General features: G+C 39.9%; 2 protein-coding genes and 1 long non-coding RNA gene across 3 annotated transcripts in view; 1 reads left to right on the forward strand and 2 right to left on the reverse strand.

Annotated features, from left to right (window-relative positions):
- Window positions 1–17,267, forward strand: part of LOC120568395 — a 66,928-nt gene extending 49,661 nt beyond the window's left edge. Inside the window, exon 9 of the mRNA XM_039815909.1 lies at window positions 15,128–17,267. Coding sequence (XP_039671843.1) covers window positions 15,128–16,014 — 887 coding nt within the window. The 3' untranslated portion in view covers window positions 16,015–17,267. The remainder of the gene's footprint in view (window positions 1–15,127) is intronic.
- The window catches only part of LOC120568397 (GTPase IMAP family member 8-like), a 109,711-nt gene that overhangs the window by 8,494 nt on the left and 82,956 nt on the right, over window positions 1–18,261 (reverse strand). The window lies entirely within an intron of this gene.
- Window positions 5,489–6,541, reverse strand: LOC120568403. Its single transcript, XR_005640718.1, has 2 exons — window positions 6,238–6,541; window positions 5,489–5,590 (listed from the first exon to the last, which is right to left on the reverse strand). It is a non-coding gene; the product is annotated as an uncharacterized LOC120568403 (long non-coding RNA).

The raw sequence follows: 18,261 nt of genomic DNA on the forward strand, positions 1-18,261 counted from the left end.
TGTCATGTAGCCTAAGTTTGAAAAGTAGTATAAAATATCACTTACTGTGGAGGTTGAAGGTCCCTCATCCTGGGAGTGGGTTTCTTCCTGTGGTGTGAACTGATTGAAGAGGTCATTATCTTCTTTCCGGTACATCCTCCAACACAACCTCTTCAAGCACCACCTCATCTTCTGGGGAAACAGTGCAGTGGTTCTCGGGGTAGCAGGGGTGTCGGAAGCAGAGGACTGAGGTCTGGCTGGCGGATCGGCAGGCGACTGACGTCTGGCTGGCGGGTGGGAGGGCTGAGGTCCAGAGAGCAGGGCTGATGGCTGGCGGGCAGAGTGGGTCAAGGTCAGCAGGGGCGACCATGGTCTAGTGGGCGGGGGTGGGAGAGACTGCAGCCTTGTGGGCGGGGATGGTAGAGTGGATGGTAGCATTCTTTCGGTGGTCTTGCTGGGGGCAAAAGTAGTATTTAAATCTTTTTTTTAGAGGGAGAACATCCCTGTCCCCGGGAACCCTGCCTGGGCATTTTCAATAGTGGCAGCCTTTGCCCAAGCCCTGCTGAACACCGCAAAGAACTCCATCCTTGACAGCTTCTGCCCAGCCATCATCCTTGTCCACTTCCTCCCTTCCTGGTCCCAGTGGTGCTTTTAGACTCTTGAAGAGGGCCTTGTCCGCCCGGTTGCAGCGTGTGGGTTTGGGGGGGGAGGGTAGCACATGATGTGCACATTCTTGCTTTTCAGTAGCTTAATAAATTCCAGATTATAGACGTGGCTACTGTGGGCCGCGGCGAGGAGAAGATGGGGCCTGGGGTCATCCCTGGGGAGGGACTGAATGAACATTTGACCCCATTCCAGAAAGAGGTCAGAGGTAATCCAGCCATTGTCTGAACACCTGGTCGGCTTCTTCTCCCGGGCATCCCTGTAGCCACTCAGAACGAACACGCTTCCCCTTAAAAATAATTATTGTTCGACTGTATGTACCTTCTGCATTGAACGCGCCAGACAAGTTGTTGTCTCCCCTTCTCTCCGGCACACACCTCCACACATGGCTGGCCAACCTGTCCAACAACCTTTGTCGAACTGAACTGGTCCTGAAGCCCAGACTCGTCACAGTTCCATATATGTGACGGTGTGCCCTCAATACCCAGCTCGACCAAAAGGTTCTCATACTGGTTAAACCACTGGCTAACCACCTCTTTGTTAAGTCCAGCAGCCCGTGCTGCAGACAGGACCTCTGGCTTTGCGCATCCCAAGCTCTGGGTTTCGCTTTAGAAAGTTCTGAAACCAGTAATATCCGGCCCTTCCTGCTGTCAGGGAGAAACCAGATATGTCGTTGTTGGCTGCAAAATCAAAGGCCACTTGCTGGACATTACGCTCTTTTGAAACTGAAGGGAAACCCTCTGGCCAATGTCTTGAGGGGGGCAGCAAGCTCCCCTTTCCGTCTCCCTCTGGAAGGTAGGGCTTTCGCCCTGACACATGTTCACTGCCAGTCACCTTTCCGCTGATGCGTCTTTGCAGTGTGGATCGCGGCACACCCCATGCTCGTGATAAGAAGTGCACACTCACTGTAATTCCTTTCTTCACTCCCTCCCTGTATTCATCTAAGGCACCCTTCATCTCTCTCCTCTTTCCACAGATTGTAGTTGTTTGGCCTTCCTTTCCCTCCCTGTTTTATCTTTGTATCCTTTCCTCTCTGGTCCTTGCTCCTCCTCTCTCTTCTCTCGTTCTGTCTCCTCTCATTTCCTCTGCATTCCTTTCTCCTCACCTGTTCTCTCACTTCCTGTCTCCTCTGCTTGTCTCCTCCTCTCATCCTTCCTTCTCTCTTCCTCTCTCTTACTTTTTCCTTCTCTCTTTCCTCCTCTCGCCTTCCTGCTCGTTTGCCATACTCACTGTAAATAAAAACTACCATTATTACTGTTTGGGGGTCATGGTGTGAGTGTGTGTGTGTGTTTTGTGTGTGTGTGTGTGTGTATGTATGCATATACACATACAAACACAAACACACACGCTACACACAAACTCACTTCACACACCTCAAACACATGTTGTATGTGTGTTTGTGAGGTACACAAATGATGGCCCATTTTAGGTGGAACCATGCGGCCCATTTTACCTCAAAGGGGTTAAGGTACAATTGGGCCCCCCAAAAAAGCATCACTTTTTCAAAAAATATGTTCATATACCAAACTAACAACATTATTTCTGATTGATGCCATCAAGACAGATATTATGCATAGTTTTTTATGGGCATGTTGTTGTTTTTTTACAGATTTATCATCCTTATAATAGTTTAGTTAGATTTGGTATGCCAGGCTACTCACCATGCAGCTTTCTGGTGCAGTCTTGATTTGAATTATTGCACTGCCCACCATAGCAACCATGAACCAATCAAATCACCTGTTACTTGTCAAGTACAGTTATGACAACAGTTTGAAATCCTTTGCAGTCATTGGCTCTAAATTCCAGAGGGGCTGGGACCCCCAAACCTTAAATGGCCCATTTTACCTGATGGCCCATTTTACCTGATATCACCCTATATAACGCCATATCGAGACGCCATTTGAGATATTGTGAGAGGAGGAAGTCAATAGTGCTGATAAGACACGTACGCCATTTACAATGTGCCACAGTATTACAACTATACACATCAGTTTTTAAGGGTGAATTCAGGTAATGTGGGAAACCTTTTGGTATATTCTCCTGTAGACTTTCAAAAAACTCACACTTGTGATGTTTCTAAAAATAATTTTGGGTCATTTTAACATTTTTATGTTGTAATAAAATGGGAATAAACCCTTTTTTAGAAGCTACTGTATACCTTCAAACATACCATGAACTCCTTCACACTCAGGTTATATGGGCAAAAACAGGCTTCTTTGCTACTAATTGAATGCAAAACCACTTTATTAAACAAGAAACTAACATGCAATTCAATTTTAGAAAGATGATTTATTCATTTACAAATGTTTTTTTTTTTTACTTTACTTACTTGCTTACTTCCCATTATGCCTGTTGACATGTAGGGCAGCAAGCAGCAAACCATAACCCCCCCGTAGGATTGAGACCTTGACGTGGGCAGGGGGGCTTGCGGCCTCACTCCTAGAGCTATACCAACAGTCTCCTGGCAGGGTCGTATTGTCCTATTTTAGGGGGGCTGAAGCTACCCCAAAATGTTCCTAAGCCCCCCCCCCCTAAATAATAATAAGAACAACAATAACAATTTGATTTATCCTCATTGATATTTAGACGCAACAAAAGATATATATATATATATATATAGCTACAACAAAATAGGCGAAAAGTAGGAAGTTAGACAGAAGTACAGAGAGTCGTTGTTTTAAATTATATTTGCAAAGGTAATAGGCTCCAACAACAACAACAACTTTTTTTGTTTTATAAATGAGAAGAGAACAGAATCAAACAGATTGTCTCTAAACTAAACAATTACACCTCCACTATTTATAGGCTTAAGAACATTTTTGGCTGCTGGGGGACTTCATTTTAACTTCCCCTCTGACCTTTTTTTCAGTTTCAATTTCACCGGTTTTTGTGTCTCAGCAAGAATTCCTGTAGCAGGTAAGTGAACTCGACCAAAATTAGATAAAGAAAAAATAACCAAGTGCCTAATTAAAGTAAAAGTAGTCTATATCGGTAATGTGGATGGGTCAATAGATTAATAATGTATCTATGTGGGAACACTGTAGGTACTGTATTAACACTTTATTTGTGACCAGCCAAGCTTTAACTGTCTTTGTGTTTTAAGCAAAGATAAAATATAGGCTACACCCATCAAACAGTCTTCAAGAAAACGGAGGAGTTTCTGAGTTTTGGCCTGAACCCCTGAGATCCTTATATGGTTTCAGTTGGTGTTTGATCCCTAAAATTTCACTGAAATGAGGAGATTTACTGAACCGACTGTAACCAAATGTTTATTTCAACATTTAGGCCGAAGTGAACTGTCGAGATTTCAAATATGAGATAAGGAAGTCAATAGTGCTGATTATTATTATTATTTTTTTTACAGCAGTCCTACAGTAGCCTATACGTGAGACACTCAGCACTATTGGAGCATTTTTATTACATAAAGAAGGATGTGTCTTTGTTTTGGCTACATCACAGATCATATTTTATATAGCTTGTAACATCAATGTAGCATCTGGCACGAACAACGGTAACGTTCGCTAGAAGTGTCATGGTATCTTGATTTTGCTTTAGTATGGCTAAACAAATTTTTCAATTTTTGCTGAGGCTCAGCACACAGAAAGTGGACATATAGCCTACTGGGAGTGAATGTCTGCAGCTGAGTGTGAACTCTCACTGTGTGCGGGGTGAAGGCTGTGTTTCTCCCCGCAGGTTGTGTTGTCAGGTCAGAAGCAGAAGCTCCGGCAGCTTTCTGTCGGTTTAAACCAGTTCAGAAGAAGACGCACAAACGGAGACGAATTTGTAGCTGTTTCTCAATGTCAAGGAAGGATCCTTCGAAGCCAGAATTTGGAGGATGCAACGTCATCGACGTCCGTCGAAGGACCGTTCCAATGTCGAGGATCCTCCAAATCCCACCAAGGACTGAGTCCTTCGTTCGGAGAAATCCCCATAGACGGCAAAGGATGCATATGTGTATCCTTCGCGCTCCCATATCACCCACAATCCCTTGCGCGCGGCTTTGCCGGCTTGTTTAAAAAAATTAAATGGCGGACCTAAGCGGGAGTTGGAGCGGTATCGCTGACGGCGAAATAATCATTTAAATGTAAGTATCTTTAGTGTTTGCCGTACATATGTTATCACCGTTAATGTTTTAAATCAATGTAAAGCTTAACGCTTTAATGCTGGTACGGATTGCTTTAGTAATTAGGTAGATACAACCGAGCTAACGTTAAGCTAACTGACCCTATCATTAACATTAGGCTGTTAGCTAGCTCGCGGTCTTTTGTGCCATTTGTGTTTTTAAAGTTTAATGTCCGGTGGCATTTTCATCTCTTTTATATGTTGTTGCTCCTATATGCGAACGTTAGCAGAGATTTAGAAATGTGTGTGTTTACCAGTTGTAGCTGCAGGGTGGTAGGTAACGCTGCAACTTATTTACTTCACTATCAACGTTATATGAAGGCTAAAATGTATGAGTAACTTCCCATGTAAAAAGTATAACGTTCAATATAACGTTACCTTATAGCATTCATAATGGTAAACATATTTTTCTTGTGTTTGCTGTCTTTTAACAGGGACAAACTGAGGCTGTGACTGAGGATGGGAAAGCAAAAGACAAGCAGGGAGACAAGAGGCCAAAGAGAGATGAATAGCTAGATTATTTGCTAAAGCCTTTTAGAGATTGGCATTCTGAAAATAAATGCATCAAATTAACTGGTTTGTCTGTGTCATTACGTTTTTGGGTGTGTATATAATATAAACTGTTTTTCAATGTCTATTTCTAACTGAATAATTATATTCAGATGGTACCTATTTCAATAACTTGTAAGGTATAGAAGCTCTAAAAAGAAATTAACGAAACGTGTATCTTTTATTATAACATTTATTCAAACATTACTATATACTGTACACAATATTCAACATGAAGCGATGACCAGACTCAGCTGCTGATGATGGTGTTTCCAGACTGCAGACAGAAGGAGAAAGCTTTAGGTTAGTCCAGTAGTTATCCAACCTGTCCTGGTAAGATTAGAATTGTATCACAAATATATTTAAGCATACTGTAATGTTAAAGTACTTAATGTAACTGTGTAGTGGTCTTCATGATGGTCTTAACTGACAACTGTTGACCATTTAACACACTTACACCTAGCTACCTTTACTGTGTTAGTGGGTGTTTATCAATGGTGTTGTTATGACTTTTCATATGTTGGATGTAGCCTTGTAGCTTGTGTGTCTATAGTACTACTTAACCTTTCTCACTTGCAGTTTACTGCATATCATACTGCCTGTGGTAGGTCATTAACTGGTAGTTTACCTTGTAGTTGCTGATCATATTTTGCACTGCATTTGTTTGAAAGCTAGAAGCTACTGGACAATGAGCTAATGTTACATGCAGTAAACTACAAGCTATTGTAAACAACTACTGTAAGCTTAATGTAATTAAGATTAATTAATTAATGCAATTCTCCTTACCAATTCTCCTTACCAGTTAAGTGTTATGACAACTACAAACATGAACTCCCACGATTTTTAAATTTTATTGACATGGGATAAATAAGAAAACGACCATTGCTTACATTAAAGCCTATCAGTGTCGGTAACGTTGCCTACCTTAGCACGTTGCGTCAAAGTTGCCGACAGAATATTCTCCTGCAAGCAGACTGACGCTGATTCACCTTCTCAACAAAAAAATTGAACTTCACAGTTCCACATCCATTTCGCATTGACATTTTGTCCAGTGTTTCGAAATGCAGCGCGGAAGTGAAGGCGGCGAAACAGTTTCGATGACGCAAGCACGCAATGACGTGCACTTGCTAGCCTGTTCCAATGTACATGCTCTCCGAATGCTCAGGAGGAGTCTGGCCTAGCCTCTGAAGGATCCTTCCTTGGAAGGACTAGTCCTACCAAGGAAGGATCCTTGACATTGAGAAACAGCTTATGTTTCCTAGGAGGGCGAAGCCATGTCCCGCCCTACCCTGCCTCTGATAGGCTTACTCTGGTATTCTCACCCTAACATTAACCAATCTCCTTCCTTATGCCTAAACCTAACCAATCAAACAAATGAGCGGCGGGTACCAGCCAATCAGAGGTGGATAAGGGCGGGACATTCCTTCACCATCCTAGAAACGTAAATTCGCCAATAGAGCACTTTTACGGTCCTCTTCTGCTCAAATGCGTCCAATGTTCAACATAAAGTAACACATTTCTACAGGGACAAGAAAACAATACATTAGATAAAATAATGTTTTGCTTAAGGTCAAAACTATGACCTAGTATGTTGAAAATAGTAGATAGTTTGTTGATATGTTGGTTTATTATTATTAGCCTAGTCAAAAATATAAGACAGTTAATCATAATTGGAAGTTGAATGAGCAGTATCTTGAACTATGTGGATGAATCAACAACTGCCTAGATTCAGGCCCACCTTGACTTATTCCAGGCCCACCCATCTGTCACGTTCTGTATCTGCCACTGGTTACATTGACCAATGAAAACACCAACACACTTAACTTTTTAAATAATTATCAGGCTTACTCATAATTTTGTTGTTTTTAACATGTTATAGATAAAATACACCACATACAGTACTAATATATCCATGTTTAACTATACAGAGTGGTAGTGATTTTTTTTTCTTTTTCTGATTGGGCAGCTGTCAATGTGGGCGGGTCCAGGCCTGCCCACAGCTCTGCGTCTGCTTATATCAAGACCTTAATTTAGCCTATATCAAGACCTTAATTTAGCAAGTTTAGCAAGACCCCCTCTCTCTCTCAGTCAGCATGCTCAGGGTAAGATGGACATTCTTAGATTAAAAGAACGGCTTCTTTGATACTTAGTACCGTAATTGCAAAACATGTTGTTAAACAAGATACAACCAAAACTATTTCTCCTAGGAAGAGGCACATGGCGCAGCATAGTATAGGGTTGACATAACATATAAAAAGGTTATTTTTAAATTTTTAAAATCTCTGAATTACTGGATCTCTTTTCTGTGAAATTACAAGGTGACAGCAAAACAGTCATTGCTTAATGTATGTGATTATACTATACATGAAAAACAATCATCCTTAAAGCTAACATCAATCAATAATTTTAGCAAGATTTACAGACAAATCTGTTTATCACAAACACACCTTCACATTGTTGTCTGCAGTAACCAATCTGAGCTCCAAGTTGCTTTGAAACACTTTTTTTATGATGTGAATAAGATTTAAATTCTACTTTCTGTAGGTTTTCACACCCAGCAGTTGGCTTCCAGTTGAATTAATCTCAGATGTTTGCAGCAGACATCATGGCGACTGCAGCAATAGGTGAGTCTTTATTAGTCTGAATAACACTCTTCTCTCTCTACATTATATAGAAAACAAAAGAGTATTTGATAAATTCAGTCTGAAAGCCCTGAATTAAAATCCTCTGATTGGTCAGTCCCAACAAACATTAAATATGAGAACCAGTAAGAACTGTTGCTCAGTGACAGAACAGACAGACAGTAAGCAGAGGCTTCACCCCATCCTGAATCGGTCACTGCAACTTCACATATGTGTTCTCTCGCATCACAAAGTGGTGAAACTGCATGCCTAATTTTAGCAACACTTGCCATACAGTACATGTGGTATGTCATTTTAAATTAGTTGGAGATCGGGGTGGTGGATGGGTCAAACAGCATAGGTTTCACCCAGGAGGCGTCCAGGTTCGTGTCTGGTACGTGTCATGTGCATCACTTTAGTTACGTTACAATCATACTTATTCTAACCCTAACCAAGTGGTTTTGTTTAAATTCACAATGTTAAACCTATGTTTCCAGTGTGTAAAAAGATGACCATAGTGGAGCATCACAGTATAACGTGCAGGGCTATCCAATGTGTTGACAATCAGTATGTGACGAGTTGGCATGAGAACGAGTTGGTATACATTTTTATTTTATTTTTTATTTATCCAGTTAAGTCGATTGAGTACAAATTCTCATTTGCAACAACAACCTGTCACATTCACACATACCTCATACCTGAAAGCTGCCCAGTACAACCACAGTCTGATCTGCTGGCCACTGAGCAGCTCCACTGGAGCGGTTGGGGTTAACGGCCTTGCTCAAGGGCACCAAGGGACAAGCACTGCTCTTTCACTTTCCCCGCCCAGATTTTATTCTGTCGGTCTGGGGATTGAACTGGTGACTTCCCAGTCACAAGCTCGCTTATTTAACCATTAGGCTACCACTGCCCAAATTACGAGAATTGAAATTTCTGAAGCTTTGTGCTGCATGAGGAAGAGCCCCTTGTATCTGCGAAGTGAGTGTTTGTGTGATTGTTTGTGTGTGAGGTGAATTGATGGCGCATCACTATTCTACTTGGTATTTGTAGTTTATTGTGTAATTGGAAAATCCTGTCCCCGGCTGTGTAGAGTCCATATATCAGTGTTTCCGCTGGTAACCTTTTTCAGCCACAGACAAAAGAAAAATGGACGTGGCGAGATATGCAACTTATAACTGAATTATTATAGTTTATAATAATGCAACTTTGGGCTTCATGATCGAAAAAAGATTTTGTAACTTGTGTCTTCGCTTTCTCTGAAAAAACATACAAAGTGAACATACAGCCCGGCATCAGGTCTACTTAAGATTACATTTGATTACATAAAGAAGTAAACACATGTTGTGTCTTTCCAATCACAGATGATCTGCATCCTCTGAAGCGCAGTAGCAGCTATGAGTATCTGCCACCTGACAGTGAGTCAAACTGAACTATGGTGTTCTGCTATTTAAGAATATCTGCATTTAAAGTATTTAATACTGTATATAGCAATAGTATATCTAAAATGAATACATGTAAGTCTGTGTTTAGTTGCCCTTTCTAATTATTTGGGTTTTTCACAGTGTCTGAGCTGAGGGTTGTTCTGCTGGGGAACAGCTGGTCTGAGAGGAGTTCAGTGGGGAACTTGATACTGGGAGGGACTGTGTTCAACAACGCACCTGAAAGTTGTTGGAGAATCAGTGGACAGTTGAAGGAGAAAAAAGTAGTTGTCGTCAACACTCCAGATCTGCTGCATCCCGACATCTCTCAACATGAACTGACAGAACATGTAGAAAAGTGTGTGAGATCCTCTGCTCCTGGACCTCATGTTCTCCTGCTGGTTCTACAGCCTGAAGGCTTCACTGAAGAACAGAAACTGAGACTCTACAGAGTCCTTCAACTCTTCAGTGATCAATCATTTGATCATTCATTGGTGCTGATATCACCACCCAGAGACAAGAGTTCAGCTTCCATGGAAACATACATGGAACAGCCTCCATTAAAAGACCTGATCAGAAAATGTAGGTACAGATACTTGAAGAAGAAGAACCTTGATCCTTCAGAGCTGTTAACACGTTTGGGTCAAACTGCAAAGGAGAACAACGGAAAGCACGTGATCTATGACTCATTTGAGGATGCAACATCTACTTTACCAGAGTATCATCAAAGCCCAAAACAGAAGGTTTCTATCATGGAAACTTTTAAACCTACTTGTAAGTGCAGACGCATTTTTGACTTTGAGGAAGACTTTGTTCTCACAAACCCTCCTTGATTTAATTAAGGAGTAGTGTGTAGGATTTAGGAGGAACTATTGGCAGAAATGGAATATAATATTCATACCTATGTTATATTAGTGTTTAATCACCTGTAACCTAGATTTGTTATGTTTTCATTTAGAAGCTTAGAATGAGCCCTTCACCTCTACATAGGGAGTGGATCTCTTCCACAGAGCCCGCCATGTTGCACCGCCATGTTTCTACAGTAGCCCAGAATGGACAAATCAAACACTGGCTCCAGAGAGGTTTTAATGATACCTGAAGGCCACTGTAGGTTCTCTACCTGCTTTAAAAGGGAGGAGAATGTGTTTCCTTTACTGTTAAAATGCGTAGCGACCCACTCCATGGTTAGGGTTAGGAATAAGGTTTTGTTCAGGTTTAGGTAGGGGAAACACATATCAACAGGGGAACAGTCTTTGACACAACACCTGATTGGAATTGTGTAGGTCTGTTCATTTCCACCACATTCAGGATTTGGTCCAGACAGGGTCTGACTGTCCTCGGGTCACTTTTGGATTGGGTCTCTTTTTTTATTCATGTTTGGTTCGGTTTTTTCAATGTGTCTGTTTCAGATCTGGCCTAAAGTTTTTAAAGACAGTATGGGAAATAAGAATAATGACAGTATGTCATAACAGGGGTGAGAGGACGGGAAGGGTTTTCAGTTGGTGGCAATCTGCAACGTCACCGCTAGATGCCACTAAATCCTACACACTGCTCCTTTATTTAACAACATTAAGATGCATATTAATGATGTCATCTTTTTACAGGGATTACAGCGAAAACCTCTGTGCAACTCCCAGAGAAAAACCCTGTGACTCACAGTAAGTAAATGTATCACCTATGGAGCTAAATCAGGGCCAAATGTTTTGTTAATTTGAAAAAAATATATATAGTTGAAAAACTAAAGCTTGAAATTGAAAATTTAAGTTTTGGTCAAAACTTGGAAAAAATAAAACCATGTATTCAAACTAAAAATAAGTGTACCAATTTTTCTTTCAGTTTCAATAAAATTTAGATTCAATTCTGGAATTATTTTGAATAAATTATAAATTTTCATTTTTCACTTTTATATTTCTTTCCAGTTTCACATTTCATGTTTTCAGATTCAAAACTTATTTTTTTTACGGCTTCAAATCTTTTTTTTCGGTTTCAAATCTTTGTTTTTCGGTTTCAGATCTGTTTTTCACTTTCAGATCATTTTTTTTTTGGTTTCAGACTTTTGGCCCTGATTTTGCGTAGGGGGCGTGGCATTATGAGTGACAGCCTAACAAAGAAGGCAGAAGACTCCTCTGTCATGTTGCCTTCAGGAAATGGTGTTACTGTGAGAACTATGACTGAATGCTCTCTATCCACTATATACATGTGCTTTTTACTTAACAAACTGATACCAGTGACAAAGTTCCATTTAAAAAATGTTTTGGACAACACATGGTACCAATTATACTATAAGAGCAATAAACTGTGCCAGATTGTGCAGTTCAGCAGGAAAGCAGGAAAAACCCCAGCTAGTGTGAAGCTAAAGTTAGTTAATGCTAACTTTAGTGCTAGCGATGCTTGAATGCCAGCTTTGTCCAGCTGTCCACCTATTTTCCCTTTATGTGTTAATCACAAAAAAAATGCCACTGCGGAGATAATATCGCAAAGTATCTATTCAAAAATACTAATATCTTTCACATGTCTTACCTGTGGGCTGGTGCCAGTGAATACTGTGGTGCTATAAGTCATACATGGAAGTGGGAGAAGTCATTGTTCCTGCTGAACTGCACAATCTGGCACAGTTTATTGCTCTTATAGTATAATTGGTACCATGTGTTGTCCAAAACAATTTTTTAAATGGAACTTTGTCACTGGTATCAGTTTGTTAAGTAAAAAGCACATGTATATAGTGGATAGAAAGCATTCAGTCATAGTTCTCACAGTAACACCATTTCCTGAAGGCAACATGACAGAGGAGTCTTCTGCCTTCTTTGTTAGGCTGTCACTCATAATACCACGCCCCTCTGAGTTGAAGCCACGCCCCCTACGCAAAATCAGGGCCAAAAGTCTGAAACCGAAAAAAAATGATCTGAAAGTGAAAAACAGATCTGAAACCGAAAAAAAAGATTTGAAACCGAAAAAAAAAGATTTGAAGCCGTAAAAAAAATAAGTTTTGAATCTGAAAACATGAAATGTGGAACTGAAAAGAAATATAAAAGTGAAAAATGAAAATTTATAATTTATTCTAAATAATTCCAGAATTGAATCTAAATTTTATTGAAACTGAAAGAAAAATTGGTACACTTATTTTTAGTTTGAATACATGGTTTTATTTTTTCCAAGTTTTGACCAAAACTTAAATTTTCAATTTCAAGCTTTAGTTTTTCAACTATATATATTTTTTTCAAATTAACAAAACATTTGGCCCTGATTTAGCTCCATATATCACAACGCTAATCACGTATTTGAAGATAAGTTTTTGGATGCATAATTTTCCATGATTAACCCAAACACATCCCACAAATCTTTGCCATTGAAAAGCAATAAAATAAAATAAAAACAATTTCTTAAGTAATTTCATGTCAGTATTTCCTATATTTTGCTACTTTGCAGTTGATAAAAACATGTTAGGGGAAATGTGATGCTGCTTCTTTTCCTAAAATATTCAAATGTTTATATTGAACATATATAGAAGTCATTCATGGCTAACACATACATTCCCATTGACCACAAAAAAAACAACACTATTTTCCTGTACTAATATTATTTCTTATGTAAAAACAGATGCATATGCATATAATGTAGGTGATTGAGTTGGTATTTTAAATGCATCTTTAATCTCTGGTTAATTGTGAATAATATTATAGTGTTAGCTGGTGGATAGAAGAAAGGAGAAAGGATCAATAAGTGCCGTTTACTTCAACTAGTCTCGCATTGCCAGATCTATCTCCACAGTGCTGCGGAGGAAGGTCTGGCTAGTCCACACAACATTTGGTTACTTTCCACCTCTGGTGTAGTGATTACAGCCTCTTAGTGAGTTTATGTCATCTCACCTTTCTCTCTGTTTTATTACAGCATCTGCATTTAGGATTGTGCTGCTGGGAAAAAGCGAGGACAAACAGACAAAAATTGGTAACTTCATCATCGGGAAACAATTTTTTCATAACCAAAGAACTTTCTCAACCAGGCAATGTGTGGCAAACTGTGGAGAGTGGAGAGGAAAACCATTAACGGTCGTGAAAACTCCAGACATGTTCAGTCTGTCTGAGGAGAACTTGAGAAGAGAGGTGAAAAACTGTGTGACTCTTTGTCCTCCTGGACCAAATGTTCTGCTGCTGTTAGTGAAGCCTTCTGAATTCACAGAGAAGAACAGACAAACACTGAAGTCCATCCTGAGTTTGTTTGGTCAAGATGCCTTTGACTACTCAATGATCATTGTGACACATCAGTGGGAAGAAATGAGAGTCCCTGTTAATGAACTCCTTAAAGACTGTGGAGGAAGACACTACAGCATGTCTGAAGATAACCATAGATCATTAATGGAGAAGATTGAAGAAACAGCAAATAAAAACAACAAAACCCCACCGCCTGTGTCTGAACACATCAAACCAGCTTTGAACCTGGTTCTCTGTGGGAGGAGAGGAGCAGGGAAGACTTCAGCAGCCAAGGCCATTTTAGGTCAGACAGAGTTTCCTTCAGTGTCCAACTCATCAGAGTGTGTTAAACATCAGGGAGAGGTGTGTGGACGTTGGGTTTCCCTGGTGGAGCTGCCTGCCTTGTATGGAGAACCTCAGGAGGCAGTGATGGAGGAATCCTTCAGGTCTATCTCCCTCTGTGATCCTGAGGGAGTTCATGCCTTCATCCTGGTCCTACCTGTGGGTTCCCTCACTGATGAAGACAAGGGAGAGTTAGAGACCATCCAGAACACATTCAGCTCTGCAGTCAATGACTTTACTTTTTTCCTCTTTCCCCTGGGGGCCCACCCCCCCCAGATCCAGCTGTTGTTAACTTTCTAGAGGGCAACAAAGACATCCAGGAGCTCTCTGGGAGCTGTAGAGGAAGATATGTTCTCAATATCAACGACAAGCAGCAGATCCCAGAGCTGTTGGATGGTGTGGAAAAGATGAGAGTCGCTGAGTCCAGATTCTTCACAAAGGACATGTTTACCAAGGCTCAGATGACGAAGGTTGTAGAGCAGGAGAGCGCTATTGCGAGACTTAAAAGCTGAACTGCGTGATGTTAAAAAGAAGAGTGAGGTAGAAGGTGATGATAAAACACTCAAAGTTGCCGGATGGGTGGCGCTGATTGGGAAGACTGGCAATGGGAAGAGTGCAACTGGAAACACCATTCTGGGCAAAAAACATTTTACATCTGAAAGCAGCCCAAACTCTGTCACTCAGTTTTGTGAGAAAGCAACAGGAGAGATTGATGGACAGCCTGTTGCTGTGGTCGACACTCCCGGCTTGTTTGACACGACTCTGTCCAATGATGAGGTTCAACTGGAGCTTCTGAAATGCATCAGCATGTTGTCTCCTGGACCTCATGTCTTCTTACTGGTGCTGCAGATTGGTCGCATTACAGAGGAGGAAAAAGAATCTGTGGAACTAATCAAGAAATATTTTGGTAAGAAATCAGGAGACTTCATCATCATTATATTCACCAGAGGAGATGATCTGGAGCAGTCAATTGAGATTTACATAGAAAAATGTGACTATCTGAAAAAACTGGTACGTGACTGTGGAGGAAGATGCCAGGTCTTCAATAATAAGGTTAAGAATGATAACACACAAGTCAGAGAGCTGCTGAAGAAGTCCAACAAAATGCTGGAGAAAAATGGAGGTAACTGCTACACCTCAGAGATGTTCCAAGAGGCCGAGGAAGCCATACAGAAGGAAGTGGAGAGGATCCTGAAGGAGAAAGAAGAAGAAAGGAGGGAGAGGGAGGAGGAGCTTCAAAGAAAACATGAGGAAGAAATGGAAGCAGTGAAGAGAAGAATGGAACAAGAGAAAGCAGATATTGAACATGAGAGAGCCAAACAACTTGAAGAAATGGAGGAAAACATCAACAAGGAGCGCGAGGAGAGAAAGAAAGAACAGGAAATGAGAGAAGAAGAAGACAGGAAGAAGAGAAGACAGGAAGAACTTCAACGACAGGAGTGGGAGCAAAAACTTGGAGCTCTTAAGTCAGAATCAGAAGAAAAGTTGGAGCAGAGTAAAGAAGAGATGAGAAGGAAACGAGAGGACTGGGAAAAGGAAAGAGAGGAATGGTGGGACAAACGAAATCAAGAAAATGAACAGAAACGACATGAGGAGCAAACAAGACTTAAAAAACTCCAAGAAGAATATGAGCAGGAAAGAGAAAAAAATGAAAAGAAAAGAAAAGAAGAAGATCGAAAAAGAAGAGAACAGGAGGAAAAGGAGAGAAAAGAATTGGAGGAAACCTATAAGAAACAACTGGAGGACATGAAGAAGAAATATGAAGAGGAGGCCAGAAAACAGGCTGAAGAGTTCAATGAGTTCAGACAGAAATACACCAAGGACTTCACAGCGTTGGTCGAGAAGCACATGGAGGAAATAAAGGACATGAAGCAAAGGCAAGAGAGACAGATACAAGAGTCAGCAGAGAGCCATGGTCAACAGTACAATCTGTTAAAAGACCTCTCAAGTCTCAAAGAAGAAACACTGAAAGAAAAAATGAAGGAGTTGAAGAGAACGCATGAAGAAGAAATGGAAGACAAACAAAACCAATCAAGACTTTTAAAAGAAGAAACAGAGAAGTTGAAGAAACAGCATGAACAGGAAATGAAAGAGTTGGAAGAAAAATACCGAAGCACATGTATCATCCTTTGACCTCCCCACTGACTCTTGATCATTATGATGTTAAACAACTGCAGGTGTTTAACACTGTAAGTTTACAGAATACTTTGTTTTTTCCTATATTACATCAACTGTAAGTAATTAACATACAAGAATACACACACATACTGTATATTTTAGTTTTACTTATTTGCTGGACCATGGAGGTGGTGCGACCAGGAGTCTGGATGATTCTTTGTGTCCCTCAGACAGACATTGCTGTGAAGGGTTCATTGTGTTCATTGAGCTACAGCCTGACTACTGTTTGTCACTGCAGGTTGAAAATACATCATATATACAGTATATGATTTATCATAGTCATTATTTGTATACTTATTTTAGAATCATTATTTGTTAAATTGATCATATCATTATTTCAAGATAATTATTTTCCTTGCATAGTATACATTTTATTACACTGCATCCTAATCATTTATTGTATTTCAATATTGTTTATTTGCAATGTAACATACATTTTTATCTGTATTAACACACACACACACACACTATTTTTCAAGTAGTTTTTAAAATCAGTAATTTAAAATGTTACAATTTGAGTGAAGTATTGTATTTTGCTACATTACAAATCCCATCCGTTACTGAGTAAAAAACAACTTAAACTTTGACTTTGAACCACTACAGTGACGAATGATCAGCATGTAGGCTGCCTACCAGGCGCCAAGTCTTTCTGTAGGAGATGGGGAACGAGATGGAGGTGGTCAGAACTAACAATGTATGGTACTTTCACTTTCAATTGATTGTTTGAAAATGTTTTATGGGATGTTCTGTACTAACATTGCATATCATACATTTATAAGGTCTCACATGTCATATGTGACATGTTTCATGTTGTTATTGCATTTGTATAGATTTTTATACATTTTTCTTTAAGTAAAAAGAAAGTAGTTTTGGATTTACAGTATGACCCCTTGTCCTATTTTCACTAAATGGGAGAGATATTATTTTGTCATTTATGGAGTCAAACACTTGATTTGGTCTTAATGTGCTTATTAATTGTTTGTGAAGAAAGGGATGGCCCTCAGAACCAACAATGTATGGCACTTTCACTTTCAATTGATTGCTTGAAAACGTTTTATGGGATGGTCTGAACTCAAATTGCAGATTATACTTTTCTAAGGATCTTAACTGTCATGTGTGACATGCATTATGTTGTTATTACATGTGTATACATTTGTATAGATTTTTCTTTAATTAAAAACAAAATAGTTTTGGATTTATGACCCCTTGTCCTATTTTCCCTTCATGGGAGAGATCCCTTTTTTTTTGTAACTGAGTAACTTTTACTTAAAGTACATTTTAAATGAACTACTTATTACTTTTACTTGTGTAATATTTCATCAAAGTATTGGTACTTTTACTTGAGTGCAATATTTTAGTACGTTTTCCACCTCTGCTGTGAAGCTTAAACATGTGTCCCACCTATAACCTTCCTGATTAAATATATTAAATGGAATACCTGACTCCCGTGTCCTGACTGACACCTCCCAGAAACACACACAGTCACATAGCTGAGATTGAAAGTTCATTCTTGATGTTTAAAACAACAGCTGGAAAATTAATCTGAATCAAAGCACATTATCTTCCTCAGCAGATGGAGTGTGCCCAGCTGTCATGTAGATTTCACAAAGTGCCAAGACATCCAGCTACTTAGCATACATATTGTTCATTTAACAAAATTAAGGCATTTCCATGTAACTTTTGGGCCCTGTAGAAAGGCATTTTCTATGGGACCCTCCCCACATCCACAACTATTCATTCTAGCATCTTTTTGGGCCCTCCTCACATGAGGGTCCTGGGTACTCAGTCCCCTTTTCCCCACCAGTCCGACACCCCTGTCCAGCATTACCTAATAAATTGTAGAGCACCAACAGGTCTTCATTCATTAATAAAATCCAAGGTTTGTACATGATAAAAAGGGGTGTAACATAATCCACCGTTTGATACTTCCCTCGTTTTTGTGCCATGGAAAACTAAATACATGCATTAAATAGCATTCTTAATCTTTATTGTGAAAAATGGAAACATTCAACATTGCTTTTGGCCATAATTCCCACTGTAAGAATTAGGTGGATGGTAAAGATCTCTGGCTGTTTTTTTCAGCCAATATTCAGCCATTTAGTATTCCCCAACCCCAAACTGCATACTCAACTGTTTCAAAAACCCTTAGGTTTTACCGACCGCCTGGAAAAGCTTTTTTATTCTTGTTTGGTTTATAAATGA

Source organism: Perca fluviatilis, chromosome 11 (genome assembly GCF_010015445.1).
Source record: "Perca fluviatilis chromosome 11, GENO_Pfluv_1.0, whole genome shotgun sequence".
Classification (NCBI taxonomy): Eukaryota; Metazoa; Chordata; class Actinopteri; order Perciformes; family Percidae; genus Perca; species Perca fluviatilis.